This window comes from Lithobates pipiens, unplaced genomic scaffold (genome assembly GCF_037356315.1).
Source record: "Lithobates pipiens isolate NorthernLeopardFrog02 unplaced genomic scaffold, aLitPip1_a1.2 Scaffold_18, whole genome shotgun sequence".
Taxonomy (NCBI): Eukaryota; Metazoa; Chordata; class Amphibia; order Anura; family Ranidae; genus Lithobates; species Lithobates pipiens.
Genome location: NW_027507758.1, coordinates 447,510,674 through 447,531,290, shown reverse-complemented (window position 1 = coordinate 447,531,290; position 20,617 = coordinate 447,510,674). Strand labels below are relative to the sequence as shown.

Here is a 20,617-nt window from a genome sequence, read left to right as displayed (position 1 = left end):
ACATTCTCTACTCTTTAAGGAAATCACCACCATTAAATGGGTGCCTCACAATATATCATAAAAAGCATTAGTGATTTTATCCACACCCTCACCCTGTTGTGCTGTGATGCCAGTCTATATACAGTACTGGACTGAATAGTCATGGTAATGGGTGAGTCTTATTGCAGATGGGTCAATGTAATGTACACTTAACACCCACCCAGCTGATAATTCTTTATTACAGTGGTGCACTGTTATTTAGATACAAACATAGAATTTTTTCTTTAAGGTATTCAACATATATATTTACACATACTGAAGATATAATACAATTTACTAGAATACAATGTGATAAACCACGCTCCCTATATCAGTTCCTTAGTTAAAGTGCATACAGTGCAATAGTGCAATTGAGTGTGTAACCACTGGAATTTCTCCAGTAGGAAAACCATTATGTGAGTAAACACTAAATAATAAACTCAAATATTAACATTACAGACATAAATAACTGCAATCAAAATGTGAATTAATTGGCTCAATAATGAACCACAAAACAATGATGTCCAAGAATCCATGAATAAATAAATGATTTAAGTCCAAAAAAATTTCCAGTGAAGCAGTGATTTCATTAATCCAATGAATGGGTGACTGTAGGAATCCTCCACCAACACCATTCATTCAGCCTACTCACCAGATGGAGATGACCCCTATTACAGAGATCATAACAGCATTGGAATAAAATGTTCTCAATATTTGTCTCAGCAGACCCTATGGTACCACCAACCAGTCATTTAGGGGAAGGTCACATGAAACCCAAGCATTAGGATCAAAAATAAAGCAGGGAACAATCTCCCATGGTGAAGTATATCAGCAAAAGTTTATTTTAAAATAGCGCTTAAAAACAATCCATCTGTTTTTTTTTGGACTTACATCATTTATTTATTCATGGATTCTTGGACATCATTGTTTTGTGGTTCATTATTGAGCCAATTAATTCACATTTTGATTGCAGTTATTTATGTTTGTAATGTTAATATTTGAGTTTATGATTTAGTGTTTACTCACATAATGGTTTTCCTATTGGAGACATTCCAGTGGCCACACACTTAATTGAACTATTTCACTATATGCACTTTAACTAAGGAACTGATATAAGGAGCGCAATTTATCACATTTTAGGCCTCTTTCACACTGACGACCCGTTCAGGCCCGCCTGTCAGTTTTTCAGGCGGACCTGAACGGGTGCTCCATAGAGGTCTATGGAGCGTCGGATGTCAGCGGTGACATGTCCGCTGACATCTGACCCGCTCCGATCCGAAAAAGTGTAACGGAGGAAAAAGCTATTTTTCCATCCGTCTGCGGATCGGATCGGGTGACGACGGGCACTGCGGTCCGTCGTCACCCGATCTCCCATAGGGGAGAGCGGCGCTGTGACAGATCCGTCCCTGCGCAGTGTGCAGAGACGGACCGGGCATCTCCCTGCTCAGCGGGGATCGACGGAGTGATCCCCGCTGAGCAAACGGATATCCACGGGGCGGATCAGAACTGATCCGCCCCGTGTGAAAGGACCCTTCTATTCACTGGTTTCTTAAAACTTTATAACGAGCAGCTCTATTAGAATATTTTGTTTTATTTCAACACTCATCTGCGCAGGTAGGGAATAATATTAATTACTCCCCTATAAACACAATAACATTTACTAGATAGTTTAGTTCACGCATATTGGAACTCCAACAGGACAAAACTAGAACTGTACACATCTGAAACATTGTAACTACACATTGTGCTGGTTGGTGACATTGGACTAAACATTGTGCTGGTGACACCAGACTATGCATTGTGCTGGTTGGTGCTAAATACTAGAATTCCTACCTTATTATATTTCTTTTTCCCAAGTATTTGAAGTTTTGGAGGCATACTCTGAAAAAAAAAAATTAAAATAAAATTGATTTTGCCTGGTGGTTTCCCCATTTGGAATATCAGTCATATCACTACCAGAAATTGTGCTGATTTGTGTGTTTATCTTGACAGCCAATACAGGTTAAGCTCCCTATGAGCAGAACAAACATTTTTTATGATTATGATCAGAGAGAATTCAAAATTGAATATTATATTAAATCATCCTTAAAGAGGAAGTAAACCCTGATGAGTTTACTTCCTCTTTGATTCCCTGCAAAGGTAAAGAATAATGGACTACTATGCATCGCATAGTAGTCCATTATGTGTCACTTACCTGTCACAGGAGCCAGTGATGTCACCGCTGTCCCCTGTAGTTCTGAGCGTCCATCTTCTTGGTGGGTCTCCATGGGTCTCACTGCTCCGCCGCTGTCATTCGGCGAAGCCGCGATGACGTCACTCCCGCGCATGCACACGGGAGCCGCCACTCGCGGCATATCGCCGTTGACAGTGGCGCGCTCAGTGCGCCTGCGCGCCGCTGTCTACGGCGCATGCGCCATAGACAGCGGTGCCTGTCTTTCGGCAAATATCTCCTAAACTGTGTAGGTTTAGGAGATGTTTCTTGGACCTACAGGTAAGCCTTAATCTAGGCTTACCTGTAGGTCAAAGTGGTTTGTAAGGATTTACAACCACTTTAAAAAGCATCCAGTGGGTGGAAATTTAATTCTATGGTAACATGTCAAACAAATCTTCATATTTATAAAATTATGTCATTGGACAGTAAAATCTACCATGTATTATTACATGCTCATGCATTAATCATGTTTTTTGGATATTCTGTTCTAAACCATATTGTTAAAAGAATAAGATTTACTCCAATTATACTTACTCCAGAATACTAAAAAAGTCATAGATCTCAGTGTTTGGAGCCCGCTGCCAGTACGAGACCAATGTGTCTGAAAACAGAAAGTACAGCTATTACTCAACCAGAACACATGACATTGCACAGTCAGCTGCTGACAACAGACTTTATTGATTACCTTCTGATATCATTTTCATAATATGTAGGAAACACATCAACAGACATTTGGTTTCAGAGTGGTCAAGTTTGTCAAATCGAAGGGATGATCCAATTAGAGACAATGGTCTTGCAATCTGTGCAATTAAGAAAGAGATTTCACTTTACCAATATTTGTGTTAATTTTGCCAATATTTTTTTTACAGAATAGGGAAAAAAGCAGGGAACATTATTTTTTTTCTATAATAATAATACTATGTAATTTCCTCAGCAAAGCAATTAGCATGGTCTGTTATAATCTAATCAACACACATTAAAATTGCATGTACAGCCCTGGGCTGGAAATCTGCCAGCTCTGAATGGTGCCAGCAAGATTACCACGTGTAAGACTTGCCACCTGTATACAATCTGATTGTTCAGTCTTACTATTATTATTATACAGGATTTGTATAGTGGCAACAGCTTCCGTAGCACTTTACAATCTAAAGAGAGAGAGTACAGTTACAATACAATAAAATACAAGGAGGTTAAGAGAGCCCTGCTCACAAAAGCTTACAATCTAAATACGGTGGAGCAAGTGGTACAAAAGGTAATAACTGTGGGTTAAGAGCTGATGGAAGATTTAAAAGTTCAGGTGTTATGTAGTTGGAGGCATCATAGACTCCAGTTTTCTTTAGTTTTCAGGGATTGCCTAAAGGTGGCTAGAGTAGGAGATAGCTGCCTGGACACATTGAGGTAGAAAGTTCCAGAGGATGAAAGTATCACTGGAAAAGTCTTGGAGATGAGCATGGGAGGAGGAAATAAGAGAGCTAAAGAGCAGGAGGTCTTGGGAGAAGTGGAGAGGACAGTTTGGGTGATATCTGCAGACAAGATTGGTGATGTAGCTCATGGGAGAGTTGTGAATTACTTTGTATGTTGTTAGTACTTTGAATTTAATTCGCTGAGCAATCAGAAGCCTTTATACTTCTTAGTACATAGGTTTCTTCTAAAAGTCAGAGTTTAAGTTGAAATGCCAATAACAACAAACCACATTTACCTGCCATATGCCCAGTGCAAATAAATGCATGTGTCTTGGTTCTAGCACTTTAGCCTGATAGCAGAAGTCCTACATATTTTGTTTTAGAGGCATAGGCATAATAAAAAGAGAAGTACCATCTACTGCTGTACTAAATTTACAAATTGTTATGCTTTTCCACTGCTTTTTGTAATTTTGGTTATAGTTCAGTATTCGATTAATAGGTAGGACATTTTGCTCCTACATCATCTTGGCTACAGTATAATATGCTGCAGAATGCATAAAAACACAGCTTTGTTTAATGGCCTTAAATCACCTGTCATTTTAGTTTGAGTCCAATAGCTGCATTTAATAAATTGCTATCATAATAATTTGCATACAGGATACGTATATGCAAGCATCGTGATGTGTTTAATCTTCTAAAAGCATGCATGTATATTAATTGTGTGGTTATTCAATATGTTATATTGAAAGCGGTTACAATGTAAGGTCATAGTTATACAACTTAATTTACCTGAGCTAATTTGATTAACAGGCTTGCACACCTATCTTAAAATGCCTCCTTTAATAAATCATACCATAATATATTTTGTATAAAATCAGATTTTACAGTTATATAGTTATACACATATCCATTAATTTCAATCCAAAGGGAAAAACCTCTTGATTCCACAAGAACATAAAGCTCAAGTAACTTCCCCATTCACTAATATTTTTAGGGCCTGTTTACAATGTTGTGTTGCAATAACGTATGTTAAATGTGTCAATACGGTGTGGTGCAAATCAAAGGAATGAACATGCACAGTAGCACATTATAGTGCGTTGTTGTGCACTAGGTTGAAAAAAAAGTGCATGTATAATTTTTTGGATGTTTTGTTGCACTGGCAGCCCATTCATTGTAATGTGCTGCCTTAATGCAATGCACATACTTACTGTCTGCTCCCCTGTTGGAGAGATTTTGCTCACTTCCTATAATGGTGATCACACAAGAGATAACAGTTCTATTTCTTCCCTACTAGGTCAAAATCAAAACAAAATGTTTTAGGTGGAGTTGTTTTTTAACCTCTTCAGCCCCGGACCATTTTGCTGGCTTAAGACTGGACCACTTTTTGCGATTCGGCACTGTGTTGATTTAACTGACAATTGCGCGGTCGTGCAACGTGGCTACCAAACAAAATTGACATCCTTTTTTCCCCACAAATAGAGCTTTATTTTGGTGGTATTTGATCACCCCTACGGTTTTTATTTTTTCTATAAACAAAAATAGAGCGACAATTGAAAAAAAAAACGCATTATTTTTAACTTTTTGTTTTTTGTTCTTCTACATATTATTGGTAAAAAAAAAATCGCAATAAGCGATTATTGATTGCTTTGTGAAAAAGTTATAGCATTTACAAAATAGGGGATAGTTTTATGGCATTTTTATTAATAATTTTTTTTTACTAGTAATGGTGGCGATCAGCGATTTTTATTGTGACTGCGACATTATGGCGGACACATCGGACATTTTTGACACATTTTTGGGACCATTGTCACTTATACAGCAATCACTGCTATACAAATGCAGTGATTCCTGTGTAAATGAAACTGGCAGTGAAGGGGTTAATCAGTGGATGGCAGTGTAGGGGTTAAGTGTTCCTAGGGGTGCATTACTAACTGTTGGGGGCTGGGCTTTCTTTTAGTGAACACTGATCTCTGTTCCAATCACATGGAGCAGAGATCAGCGTCACTTATTGCTAGGCAGAACTGGGAGATGCTTTTTACAACGGCATCTCCTAGTTCAGCCACCCCGTGAGACGATCGCGGGTATGCCCTCGATGATCGAGTCCGCGGTACCCGTGACCGGACTCGCGATGGCAGGGCGGCAAATTTAAAGGGACGTACAGGTACGCCCATTTGCCTGCCCATGCCATTCTGCTGACGTACATCGGCGTGCGCCGGTCGGGAAGTGGTTAAACATGCAACTGGTCCAGATGAAAAGTAAAAACCCTAATAAAGTATGATCCAATTTGCTACAGAATGAAAAAAGTCCTTCCGCTTTTTTTTTTCTAAGAAATATTAGTAGCTGTTAAAACTAGTTAAGGCTCCATGCACATTTGGCTTAAAAAAAAGGCAGCTCCCTCATATAGAGCATTATTGTACACATGTTTAGGCACGTTTAGAAGTGTTTACCATTTATTCTGCCAGAAAGCTCCAATCAAAAACACAAACCCAGAAGTGTTTTTTTTCTGCCTCTAAACGCTGAACTTAACCACTTCCCGACCGGCGCACACCGATGTACGTCGGCAGAATGGCACGGGCAGGCAAATGGGAGTACCTGTACGTCCCTTTAAATTTGCTGCCCTGCCATGCCGGTCGGGACCCCCATGAGTCCAGTTGCGGGTCCCGCGGACTCGATCACCGTGGGCATACCCGCGATCGTCTCACGGGGCGGCTGAACTAGGAAATGCCATTGTAAACAGCATCTCCCAGTTCTGCCTAGAAACAAGTGACGCTGATCTCTGCTCCATGTGATTGGAGCAGATCACTGTTCACTAAAAGAAAGCCCAGCCCCCAACAGTTAATAACACGCCCCTAGGAACACTTAACCCCTACACTGCCACCCACTGGTTAACCCCTTCACTGCCAGTGTTATTTACACAGGAATCAGTGCATTTGTATAGCAGTGATTGCTGTATAAATGACAATGGTCCAAAAAATGTGTCAAAAATGTCTGATGTGTCCGCCATATTGTCGCAGTCACAACAAAAATCACTGATCGCCGCCATTACTAGCAAAAAAAAATCATGAATAAAAATGCCATAAAACTATCACCTATTTTGTAAATGCTATAACTTTTGCGCAAACCAATCAATAATCGCTCATTGCGATTTTTTTACCAAAAATATGTAGAAGAATACGTATCAGCCTAAACTGAGGGAAATTTTTTTTTTTCATATATATATATATTTTTGGGGGATATTTATTATAACAAAAAGTAAAAAAGAATGCGTTTTTTTCAAAATTGTCGCTCAATTTTTGTTTATAGAGCAAAAAATAAAAACCGCAGGGGTGATCAAATACCACCAAAAGAAAGCTCTATTTGTAGGGAAAAAAAGGACGTTGATTTTGTTTGGGAGCCATGTCGCACGACCGCGCAATTGTCAGTTAATGGGACGCAGTGCCGAATTGCAAAAAGTAGTCTAGTCTTAAGCCAGCAAAATGGCCCGGGGCTGAAGTGGTTAAAATATACCTCTAATCATCCTAATGTGCATGGACACATAGGATAAAATTGAGCTGCTTCTATACAAAACACAAAACTCCTGTACAAGCAGCAATTTTTAAGCCAGTGTGCATGGACCCTTAAACACAAGGGAACATGGAAAGCACATTTCTAAAGCATTGTGTTTTATAGCTCTGTGGTTAATAACGGGTGGGTGTAAAATATGAAAAGTATTACAAACTTGTGTAAACCTGTTCTGTTGGCATATATGACAATAAAACTTTTGTAAAAGAAAAGTATTACAAACTTGTATACATAGGTCAGTGCACTCTGAGCCCCCATTCATACCTTTTCACAGTTGTCAGTTTTCTCACTTTTTTCATTGGTACTTGGGATAGATTCCAAACTGGCCAATGATGCCCGGGAGTCTGCATTGTTTCCTGCAGTGATGGCAATGGATGAGAAGGCTGCAGGAGCAAAGTGATGAGATGAGAGGACAGCACAGACACAGAAACTGCACAAATGAGAAAGTCACAGGAGTACAGATGGGAAAATCAACACACATATGCAGGTGAACAATATGGTACAGTGATACATTTGATTTGCATATGGAATAAGTAAGTCACCAGATACAGGTCAATGCACACACTACAAATGACAGCAGATGAAAACAATCTGCCTGACAAATTTAACTTTGCATTAGAAAAGATTTGTGTTTATCCAAGGTATTTTAACATTTGTTGTTGGTTGTTGACCCCAAGCATTTACTAAAGAATGACTTTAGGTAAATGATCACAGTTTTTTTTTCACATAACCAACCAAAAATGAATGGGGTGGCTCAGGACTTGAACCCTCTAACTGATTATCACAATGTCAACATGCATATTTCTCCCATCCCTGACACAGCTAGCATGACTAGTTTTTGCCATTAACACCATAACAGATTGGCACCGCTCCAAGCCTGCAGTGCCAGTCTCCCAGGTTAATAATCTATCCAGGTGCTGGCAGAAATAGAGCACATCTCACTCCAAAATGTAATATAGCCTGCAGATACAGCTGCACACTGTATTCATCTCCAAAATACAGTGAATGAAAAACTGGCCAGTTTTTCATTCACCTTACATTGGAGTTAAATACAGTGTGCAGCAGTATCTGTATGCTCTATTAGTTATTAGTTAAATTAGTTGCCATAGTCATTAACCCGAGCAAATAATACAAATATTGTTACAAAAGATTCCTAAGGACTAATCTGTTTAGGGTGCAGCACCTCGTCACCTTATTAAAGCAATCACACTTGTAGAGGCTTCAGTCATATTTCATATTTGTTCATCTATAAGATTGTCCTATGGGTTATTCTTATGGCTTTGCACCATGTATTGGAAAGGTTTTCGTCACCAAGACTGAGTATAACGGCTTAATTGATTACATTTTTGATATAAGATATTGTGGTGCCTAAAGCCAACTATCAAATTTAGGCTAATCTAAATTTCTAAGTTACTGTACCAGAACAAATGCTATTCAAAAGACCCTTTACAAAATACACTCTAAGGAAAGTCTAGCTAAAATCTGTAAAGTGGAACTAATACCTTCAAATGTTATTAACATTCACTTTAAATCTGGGACTCAGAACTCTGCTATTACTAGAAGCACCAAGGTTTCATCATTTTCTTTTAGCTGTGTAAGGAAAAGAATTGTATTGCAGTATCCCAATACTTAATCTGATATGTAATTTAATTTACTAGCTAAGTTGTAGAAAGGTGTATGTCTCATCTGAAAGAAATAAGTTGAGTTTGCCATAAATAACTCTCTGAAGCATTAACTGCATACTTTTCAGGAAGTTCTTTTTAGTTACCAAAGCTCCTACATTACCTGCTATGGAGTTTAATACATCTTTAGAAAATGAGGTATCTGCAGAAGTGGCATGTTTAATGGCAGATTGACTTTGTGAGGCGGTTGCAGTGCTTAGGTCATCACGTGAGCCCTGTTTATGGGAAAGAACATACATCATTTATTAAGCACTCATTGAAAGCTCTCATTAATCGTGGATACAAATCTGTGCATCAAAGATTAATTGATATTTCAAGCTGAACTCCAGGGAAACTACAAATCCTCCCTTATAGTGGAACTACTCCCACATTGCAAGGGTTAAATGTTAATTTAGGTCTAGGGGAACAAGCAAATCAGTTTTATTTACCCAATCCTCCACTCCCACAGGCTTCTATATGATGTAAGACCATTCCCTCCAGTCTCTTCTCCCCTATGCCCCAGCAGTTAGATACCCACTGACATCATCAAGATGTGGTTCGTAGTCCTGGACTGGATGTGAGGATGCCTAGGAATAGTCCACCACTGCAGCATAGGTCCAGACCCCTAAAACTATAGGAGCATTTAATCCTTGAAAGGGAGGATTTTTATTTTCCCTGGAGTTGGGCTTTAAACCAAGTTGAATCATTAATAAGAGTCTATATCCTTTATCAAGCAGACTCTATTCTTCTAGCTTCACAGAAGCCTATCAGGATTTTGAAATACATATCCTATTCCCTCCTGCTATAAATTACTGGATTACATTTGTGGCGTCTTCATAAATAGGAATTAGGAACAGAAAAAGCTGTGATTGGGTATTCTGTGTAAAGTGAAACTTTACCTTATTTACTAAGCTCCGGAGCAACTTGTAAAGTGCACAGTTTATTTGATCTAAAGTAGAACTATAAGCAAAACCTTTTTTACTTTATTGTGGATAGAGTAGGGGAGGGATATAACCTCCGTCGTTTTTTTTTTTTTTTTTGCCATCTGTGTCCCATTGGGGAGACTTACCTTCATTTCCTGTTACATTGCCAAAATAGGAGGTGAAAGGAAATCCCAGCAAATTAAAGAGGAAGTAAACCCTGATGAGTTTACTTCCTCTTTGATTCCCTGCAAAGGTAAAGAATAATGGACCACTATGCATCGCATAGTAGTCCATTATGTGTCACTTACCTGACACAGGAGCCAGCGAAGTCACCACTGTCCCCTGTAGTCCGGCGCATCCATCTTCTTGGTGGGTCTCGCTGCTCTGCCGCTGTCATTCGGCGAAGCCGCGATTACATCACTCCTGCGCATGCGCACGGGAGCCACCACTCGGGGCATATCGCCATTGACCGCGGCGTGCTCAGTACGCCTGCATGTGCCGTAGACAGCGGTGCCTGTCTTTCAGCAAATATGTCCTAAACTGTGTAGGTTTAGGAGATATTTCTTGGACCTACAGGTAAGCCTTAATCTAGGCTTACCTGTAGGTCAAAGTGTGTTGTAAGGGTTTACAACCACTTTAAGGGAATGCCTTGGGTTCTTCCAGGTCACCAGAACTAGTATCCCCATTGAAAAATGTCCACTCTATTGCTTTTCTGGGGACAACCCAAAATTTTGAATTTTCTTTTAATTTCACTTTCATTGCTAATGGTAACCAGGACAAACAGAGATGAGGAATCTCCCTAATGGGGACAGACAGCAATGCAAACCTAATAGGTGTCCTGATACCTCTCCACCCTATCCAAAACAAAAAAAAAAAGTTTTTACTTTAGTTATAGTTTAAGTAAATACAAAATATATTTATAAATATCAATATGGAATGAAAATAGTATCAAACATCACATACATATATAAATAGTCTTCTTCCGCCATGTTGTAGTGTAGAAGAACAGCATTTATATATGTGTGTGATTTTTTTATACTATTTTCATTTAATATTTGACATTTATAAAGATATTTTGTATTTATCTTATTTAACTTGGTTGTTTTTGATATACCATGTGTGTCCTGTGAAAGCAGCTTCTGGTATACAAGACACCTTTTTTATATTGTATTGATACATATATTGCAGGGACCACACTGAGTTGAGTTGGCATATTTCTATGGTTTAAACCATTTTACCTCTTTATTAGCAATAAAAACTGACAGGGGTTCTAATTCTTTTCCACTGTATCCATCCTACTTGATATTGCAGGAGATAAAATACAGCATGGTTTCATGAGATAAATACCCCATATTTCCAAAAAATACCACAGTACGCAGTATTTTTGAAGCATTTTATTGTGAATGCCAAAAAACTTTAAAAAAAATGCTAAGCAGTATTGTACTGAATTTCTTAAAGTGGTAGATACCGCTTTGTGAATGAAGCCCATTGTCTGAAGGATGAGGTTCTCTGAATCTAGGTCTGTGATAATAGTGAGGTCTAAAAACCCAAAACTGTGTGGAGAGAATGGGGGACTCATACTGAGCATCAGGCCATCAAAACAGTAAGACAAAACAGTCAGATTTAAATCTTATCTCTGTGCTAGGATTCTATATAATGTGACACATTAGACAGAAGAAAATAGATCAGCCTAAGCAACATTTAACGTAACATTTAACATAACAGGCCAGCTAAGAAAGAATGCACTAATGTATAAGAAGATACCAATCAGTTAGACAACAAGCCTACCTAAATTAAAACGTCTGGAGGCTAATAAATAACATTTGACCTCCTAAGAGAAATATATATCTATATCTATATATAGAGGATCCATATCATATTTAGTATCTTAAGTGATCAGCACTGATTTTCCTTTATAAATAAATTTAAAACTTGTTAAGCTGAATCTCTAAAAGCTCTAAAAATTAAAGAAGTTTTCCTCTGTAAGCAGCTCTGTTACATTCCTGTCTCAGCATGGCAGTGAGTGATACAGACATTTCTTTAAAGATCAGAATTGCAAGCAGTTGCTGTAAAGGGTACATGTTCATGTTAATACATGTTGTGGTCACTACACTGAGTATGTGTAAAAAGCTTAAGCACTCAGTTAACCTTCCCTAGTAATCATCACTCTCAGTCTGGTTTTTGTTCTTGTCAAGAAAAGCATGAAAGAGTGCATTGGTGTGCATATGTATGTATGCATGCGCAGGTACAGGCTGGCACTACATACATGCATATACATGGGGACGCAGAGGTTCACTTTTGCATGCACGTGCACACCTGTCACCAATGCTGGCACCAAAGGAACTATTTAAACTGAGCTGCTGCACAGGATCAACGTTGCTTTGTCTACAGCGTTCCTTTTACAAGCTGAAATCCGTTCCTGTGTCTGAGATCCTGCTATTGACCAAGTCTGCCTTTGACTACTCCTGAACTCCACCTGCCCACCACAGTTTGTCCTTGGAATACATCTCTGCTTACTCCCTATTGTGATTTGCATTACCGTTGGTAACTGTGACCTGAATCCTGACTAACAATCTGTCATATGCCTATACCTGACCCCAACTTGCCTGAATCTGTTTATCCTCTACCAGCTACCCAGCCAGTACTTGCTGATCAACTTTCTCCTGCCTGGCCAGTGTCTGTTGATCATCTACCTGCTGCTCAATTATCTGCTGCCTGCCCAGTACTTGCCAATATTCTACCTGCTGCCAGCTAAATGCCTTATACCTGCTGCCAGCCAACGCCTTCTGACCCATTGCCTGCTGCCCAGCCAGTTCCTGTTGAGAACCAGCCTGCCATCAGTTGTTCCTGCTGTTCTCCTATCTATGCAGTCGGGTCTGATCCTGTGGATGCACAGACAACCTACCTGCATCAGCAGAGGGAAGAATGATTAGGTAGTCTTTCCACTTTCCACTATGCCCTTATGCCTCTTGTCACTTTACCAGGGACTACAAGTGTAACTGTAAGTGGAAGTGTAAGCGAGGCCTTGCTCATTGCATCAGGCTCCTCCACCAGGTATGTGATAGTTCCACAAGCTAGAACTTTCACACATGGTGAGGCTATGTGAGTAATACACCACATTTTGCTTGCAGAGATGAGATCTGAGAATGATTTTGCCATCAGGTCCATTTTAAAGCTGAATTGCAACTAAAAAACTAAAAAAAGGCTGACAGGCAGGATTTTTATGCCCCTATTGGTCTCATCTATTGTAATCCCTTTTTTGTGCCTGTCAGCATTTGTGTACACTTTCAGGGGTTTCATTTGGCTTTAAAGTGGTTCTAAATGCAAAACTTTTTTCCTTCACCCTCTCCAACACATTATTAAACACTTACCTGGCTTCTCTCACCGGTCCAGCACTGTTACTGCTGCAGGACTGCTCTCTTCACTTCCTGCGTTCACAGGAGAAACTGAAGGCAGTGGGAGCCATAGCTGACAGTCAAACTGACGAGTCAGCAGGGGTGTGGCTTACTGATGCTGTGTGTCTATGGATGCACACGGCCTGCATCAGGAGCGTGCACACACTGGTGCCCCTCAGCATATTTTTTTATTTTAAGGCAAAAAAATCGAACCTTTAATATAATTTTACAAAACTCCAGCAGAAAAACTCTTCTCAGCTCCACCCATATGTTTAACTTCATATTTTTTCTCTTTCTACCTAATGCTAAAAATTGGCAAGTGGTTCTGTGAGGCCATCCCTGTTCTATCTGATGCAAAACTGTCCTTCAGCTGGCCAAGTTCTATCAAACTCTCATTAAGTATTTAGAAACCACAAATATAGTAATGTAAAATTGGCAGCAGGACATTTTAAAGAGGAAGAATTGGCCAAAATGTACTGGAGAAAAAGAGTACAAGGTGATGTTTTACTACAAGAATAATAAGACTGCAGATGTCGCAGCAGTGTAAAACTGGGCAGCACAGGACAGTTTTAATCAGCGAAAACTGGCCAAAATGTCCTAAACAATAAGAGTAACAACAGATACATTAATGCCACCAGCTCTTTAAGAAAATAAAATAAATAACAACCTTCAAATACTACTCCCTGAAATAAAGGATTATTTTCTGTAAATCTAAGGGAAATCTTGCAGCAAAAAAGATAGGACAGCAGCTAAAAGCGACATCTGACCTTAAGATTGGGTTCATACTGCCTTGCGGAGCGGCTCACAGCAGGGGTCCGGTTTGTCCCTGTTCACCGCTTCAGGTCCGATTTCGGTCCAAATTTTTGCCTGAATTTGGACCTGAAAGGGGCCAGAAGACGCATAGGAACTCTGTACAATTCGCACCAGAGCTGCTTTGGAGATGTGTGAACCGACTCTATAGAGACCTGGTCACAATCTCCTGACATACGAATTGGATGCAGGAAAGTCCACCTCCAATTCGCAACAGTGTGAACCCAGCATCAGATAACCACAAAATAAAATAATCTCTTCTTATCCTTTTCCTGCAACAATTTCCAATAAACTGACACTATCTGGTGCAGCTGTGCATGGTAGCCAATCAGCTTCTAACTTCAGCTTGTTCAATTAAGCTTTAAAAAAAAAAACTGGAAGCTGATTGGTTTCTATGCAGAGTTGTACCATATTTTGCACTCTCTGGTTTTAATAATTAAACCCCTATGGCTGCTCTGTGTCCAACTTTTTATTATGAGGGGACTGGCCATAACAAAGCCTCCCATTATTTGCCCTTCTAAGCCAGCTAAGTGCAAAGTTCAAAGGCCTTGCAGTGCAATATGATTATGAAACATTTAGACATTTTCTTTTGCAAATAGGTCATCCCTAATAGGGTACTGTTAAAAGTGAAGAAATCCCTAGAGGGTGCCGCCAATTACTTTTTAAATAAAACCCAGTGCCTTTTGTTGTACCTGAAAATCAAATAGCTTTGATCTCCAAAATATAAGATTTTCGGCAAAAGGCAATAATCAAAAATAAAATGTAGTAAATTGAGTTTTATTTAAAATACATTACAATGCCAGACATGCAAGTAAGTAAAAGTCACAGCATTGTGCGCCCAGCTGTGACAGAAGGTAAAATATAAACTCATCTGCCCAATAGCTCCTCTATACTGCTTACCTAGTTCCAAGTCATTGATTATTAACACTGCAGTTTCTATATGTATTAAACATAAGGGGCGAGCCAGGAGTCTAATCTAAAAGTTTAGCAATGCAATAAAAAATACATAGTGTCAGCATTCTCTTGGTTGTAGTGTGTGTTAAAGCAGATTTCTATACAGCATATGTTGGATTATTTAAATTCTTTAGAGAAAACAGGCACCATACTCAATTAAAAATAGATGTATTCTACATGTATTATATATTTACGAAAATGTTGTCTGTGACAAATTTACTAAATCATCAGCAGCATTTTTCACTGCATTGTATTTCAGGTTGTAATGTAAAGCTGTTTCATATTGAAACATAGAGTGGAATATTTCTTATTTGAAACAGTGCAGTTAAAAACAAAAGCCAGACACATAACATATTATTGAATTCTGTTTTATTTTTTTATTTGGTGCTTTTTACACTTATATATAAAAAAAGAGTATTTCTAAATTTGTGTTCTGCCTTATTTAAAAGAGAAGAATATGATTTCAAAATAACAAACGTATCCTCACCTAGGTAGATTCAGCATCGGTGTGATGCTGTACCCACCCCTGTTGGAATACAGAATTGTAATATGTAAAGGGCAAACATGTGGATGAATACAAGCATAAAACATAAAGCATTAATAGTGATGGTGCTTCTGTCGCAGAGTCTGCTTTAAAGACGAAAAATAGGAATAAAAACAGTAACATGCAACAAGAAACACGTGAATGTTTTGTGTGCAAGAAACAATGCCATTTAAATGCAGATTGCAGAATCTGGAAAGCTAGAATGCAAAAATAATCTAAACTTAAAAAGGCCAAAAGTGTGAGGGAAGAAACTGATTTTGCTTCAGATAATTAAGATGTTTTTCAATCCAAAACTTGCACCTCATCTTTGCAGGCACAATGTGTTGATTCAGGAGCTATGAGTCACATGAAAAATGACAGAAACTTCTTTATTCACCTTGACCAGAGAAAAACAGATAAAAATCACCACAGCTAATGGGAAATTGAGGCATGGGATTAGAAGGAATAGGAGACGGTTTTCTTTACTGTCTCATTTGCCAGAGTGTCACCAGAAAGATAACTGAAAAATGTCCTCTATGTCCTTGCTCTTGAAACAAATCTTTTCAGTGAAGAAGCTCACAAAACAAGGCAATGTAGTTACCTTCCAAGATGACAGTTGTGCCATCACAAAAAGGGGTATCTTACTTGCAAAGTCTAAAATTGCAGATGAACTGTATCAGCTGAACTGCAATGAGGTAGTGAATACTGCCAAGGAGGAAAAACATTTAAACTGCCTTCACACATTGCACAGACAATAAATGAACTCAGCGCTCGTGTGAGGAGAGGCCCTGGAGATATACACAGATCAAATAAATGTGATTTAAAAAGTCTCTCAATAAGATGGACAAAGTCCATAGCAACAGTCTCTAAGATGAGGAGGGAGAGAAATCCATGTACCAACACTAAGGGCAGCCAGTGTAAAGAGCTAGAAGCAGTCTCTGCAATGCAACAAAGGAAAATAAACACAGTGCCTCTAAATGCAGTATTGGTAAACCATTTACTCGCTTGCCGACCAGCTCATGCCGATATACGTTGGCAGAAGGGCGAGTACAGGCATATTAATGTACCTGTACGTTGTCCTTTAAGTAGTGGCTTTCGGGCTCGTGCGCTCCCCAAAAGTGAAACTACTCACAAAGGGAGCATAAAAGTGACGTCAGATCCGATCGCCCCTGTGTTCCCTGCTGTTCTCAAAGGCTGCGAATGCTGGAATCCACCCACACAAGCTGTTAGCTGCACTTCAGAGACATGGACGTTTAGGAGAAAACCACCCCTGGATTTTGTTGTAATATTACTATCTTGCTTGTGTTTATGCTCCCTTTGTGAGTAGTTTCACTTTTGACTTATCATTAAATGGTTTACCAATACTGCACCTAGTGACACTGTGAAACATTGCACAGATGACTTGGGCACAGAACTCCTGACATACACCATATTACCAAAAGTATTAGGATGCCTGCCTGTACACACACATGAATTTTCTTGACATCCCAGTCATAGTCTGTAGGGTTCAGTATTGAGTTGGCCCACCCTTTGCAGCTATAACAGCTTAAACTCTTCTGGCTAGGCTGTCCACAAGGTTTAGGAGTGTGCCTATGGGAATGTTTGACCATTCTTCCAAAAGTGTATTTGTTAGGTCAGGCACTGATGTGGATGAGAAGGTCTGGCTCACAGTGTCCCCTACAAATTAATCTCAAAAGTGTTTTATCGGGTTGAGGTCAAGACTCTGTGCAGGCCAGTAAAGTTCCACCATCCAAAACTCGCTCATCCATGTCTTTATGGACCTTGCTTTGTGTACTGGTCCAAATAATTTGGTGGAGGGGAATTATGGTGTGAGGGTTTTTTTCGGGGGTTTGGCTTGGCACCTTAGTTCTAGTAAAGGGAACTCTTAAGGCGTCAGCATACCAAGACATTTTGGACAATTTCATGCTCCCAAATTTGTGGGAACAGTTTGGCGATGGCCCCTTCCTGTTCCAACATGACTGCATAAGGGTGCACAAACAAGGTAAGACATGGATGAGCGTGTTTGGGGTGGAGGAACTTGACTGGCCTGCACAGAGTCCTAAACTTAACCCAACAGAACACCTTTGGGATGAATTATAGTGGAGACTGCAAGCCAAGCCTTCTTGTCCACATCAGTGCCTGACCTCACAAATAAGCTTCTGGAAGAATGGTCAAACATTCTCTTAGACACATTGTTAAACCTTGTGGACAGCCTTCCCAGAAGAGTTTAAACTGTTGTAGCTGCAAAGGATGGGCCAACTCAATATTGAACCCTACGGTCTAAGACTGGGATGCCATTAAAGTTCATGTGATACGTTTGGTAATATAGTGTCAAAGACTGAGAATGACTATGCAAGTGAAATTGAAATGTGTTCATGTGATCAAACAATGAAATGCACCAGCTGTATATATAAAAGAAAATGAAAGCCTTTCCAAAGCAGATTAACAGCAGAGCTAAGAAACCTCTACACTTAATTTATTCAGATCTTTGTGGTCCAATGGAAAATTATCTCCAGGAAAGAAGAGGTATTTTCTCACTTTATCTGTCAGACAACAAAAGTGAAGTACCAGAGAAGTGTGAAAAGTATTTGGCTCAAGTAAGAAACACATTTATCAAAATGCCAAGCATATTATGCACAGACAATGGAACTGAATATACAGGTGATGTCACACATGCAATTATTAGAAAGCATGGCATAATATTTTAAACTACTGTACCATACAACCCAGAACAAATCGAAGTTGCAAAGAAAAAGGAACCATACTCTATGTGAGAGTGGAAGAACCATGCTGTTTGATACAGATTTGCCAACCACATACCGCATGCTATCTACAAACTCGACCACCAGGAAATTCAACAGAGAAACAAAAAGTTTGAACCATCTAAACATTTGTGGAAGCAAAGCCCAGCTGCACATCTCAAAAGAAAAAATTATGAAATGGCAAAGGAAGGTGTACTGGTGTGGTACGGTAAACCTCAATAGGCAGATTTCTACACCAAGACACAAACAAGGTAACCATCATTCAAAGTGTAATTGTCAATTAAACTTCATTGTGTTCAAAATTTCATGAACTAACACAAACACTTCAAACTGAGGGAAATTCCACATCAGTGTCACGTTAAGCTAAGCAACAAAGTGACATAGAAATAGAAAATGACACAGACAGTCCAAATGCTGTAAAAGAAGAAACCAGGCCACAAGAGTCTTCAATCAGGAAATCCACCAGAAGCAATAAAGGCACCCCAGCCAAACACCTGTCCTATATTGCTCGCGTGGCATTAAAACCAGAGCCAGATTCATTGGATGAGATGCAAAGACTTCTAACTTCAACCAATAGATGACAGTGTTTCTTTTCCATGAATAAAGTGTTCTGTTTCCTGTCTGCAGTTAAGCAGCAAAGCCCACGTGGACTGTGCACTGTCGGTTCTGTAGTGCTATATCCAGCATTTCTAACACCACTGCTGCTCTAACACTGAGAACCGAGCAAAGATCAACGGAAGGCGGCGGCGACAGCGACAGCGGCGACAGAAGACCGGGCCACCGCCTGCAAAAGAGCTATAAGAAGGCGCGGTGGCCCGACAGAAGAACCGAAGAGGGGGACAAGACCCCCGAAGTCGGGAGAAGAGGCCGGCGGCGGGGAGGAAGAAAGCCGGACTCCTCCGCTAGCAAAAGAGCTACAAGAAGATAGCGGAGGAGTCCGGCGAGAAGACCCCCGAAGACGGAAGACCCCCGGAGCTGTGCAATAAAATATTTTATCTCGTGTGTTGTGTTTTTTTTTTGGGTACTTTTATTTTACAGGTGAATGGGTAGGGGTACATTGTACCCCATACTCATTCACATAGGGTGGGGGGCCGGTATCCGGGGGCCCCCTTATTAAAGGGGGCTCCCGGATTCCGATAAGCCCCCCGCCCGCAGACCCCGACAACCAACGGCCAGGGTTGTCGGGAAGAGGCCCTTGTCCTCATCAACATGGGGACAAGGTGCTTTGGGGTGGGGGGGCCGCGCGGCCCCCCCTTCCCCAAGGCACCCCCCATGTTGAGGGCACGCGGCCTGGTACGGCTCAGGAGGGGGGGCGCGCTCGCTCGCCCCCCTTTCCTGGCCGGCCGGGTAGCGTGCTCGGACAAGGGTCTGTTGTGGACTTTGGGGGGACCCCCACGCCGATTTTTTTCGGCGTTGGGGTTCCCCTTTAAGTCCATTCCAGGCGGCGGAGCCCGCGACGTCTTCGTCGCTGGCCCCGCCTACCTGCACACGCGCTCGAAATGAGCGGACTGTTGCCTCGTGTGTGGGCGAGTCCGCTCATTTCAAAAGTTGCGCGGACTTAGTACGACGAACAAAGTTTGCCGTATTTGTCCGCTCAAAAAGTGCCGTGTGTGGGCGTGTTCGTTCATTCAAAAGTTTGAGCGGACTGTTTGACGAACTTAGTTTCGGCAGACAGTCCCCGCGTGTGTACGCCGCCTCAGTCTTTGGCTCTCTGCTTTGCCCCTCCAGTGCTCACTGGAGCACGGGGCTGTGGAGGGAGGTGAGAGCAACTGGTTTAGGCTGTGCCAAGTCAGCTGCTGGTAAGGCATCTGGGTAGATCCTGACATTAAAGCTAGGATCCCTTCAGAGCCTGGACTAGTAGAGCGCCACAGGAAAAGTAGGACCAAAAGAGCTTTGGCCATTTATCTCCTTTAAGTAGCAATTCCAACCTTATTACATTTATGAAAATTACCGGCTTTACTACAGTTATCCAGAGCTACAACTTTTAAATATATACAGTACAGTATGTTGTTAAAATTAACCTAAGCTCTAAGTCATAAAACCTATAGATGCATTGTGGGTGCTGATTTCAATAGAGCATTCATTTACATTCACCCTGCTGATGACAACATCCCACTGTATAGCCACAGCAGCCTTGGAACACATGATCTGGAACTAGACCCCAGCAGGCTATGCAAATGACAACTTGAGACCCCCCTACACTTCTATAATGTATCAGTAGTTCTCAAAAATGAACCTAAACTTTAAATGATCTCACACAAAAACTAACACCTGAAGTAAAATCACTCTAAACGGGATCTCTCTGTGGGCATCACTATTGACTTTCAAAGCAGGGGAGATGCGCTCTCATCACGTATCTCACTAGATGGTTAAAACATTTATTATTGCAACTCAT

The 20,617-nt window shown here is 40.4% G+C and overlaps 1 protein-coding gene across 6 annotated transcripts in view; it reads right to left on the bottom strand.

The window, feature by feature from the left end:
• Positions 1–20,617, bottom strand: part of DOCK10 (dedicator of cytokinesis 10) — a 412,410-nt gene that overhangs the window by 92,167 nt on the left and 299,626 nt on the right. For 5 of the 6 annotated variants that reach the window (XM_077488206.1, XM_077488203.1, XM_077488202.1 and 2 more), the window contains exons 34-38: positions 8,980–9,091; positions 7,459–7,577; positions 2,916–3,030; positions 2,765–2,831; positions 1,852–1,899 (exon numbers count right to left, since the gene is read on the bottom strand). In XM_077488206.1, coding sequence (XP_077344332.1) covers positions 1,852–1,899; positions 2,765–2,831; positions 2,916–3,030; positions 7,459–7,577; positions 8,980–9,091 — 461 coding nt within the window. The remainder of the gene's footprint in view (positions 1–1,851; positions 1,900–2,764; positions 2,832–2,915; positions 3,031–7,458; positions 7,578–8,979; positions 9,092–20,617) is intronic. The other variant, XM_077488204.1, reaches the window with a different exon arrangement.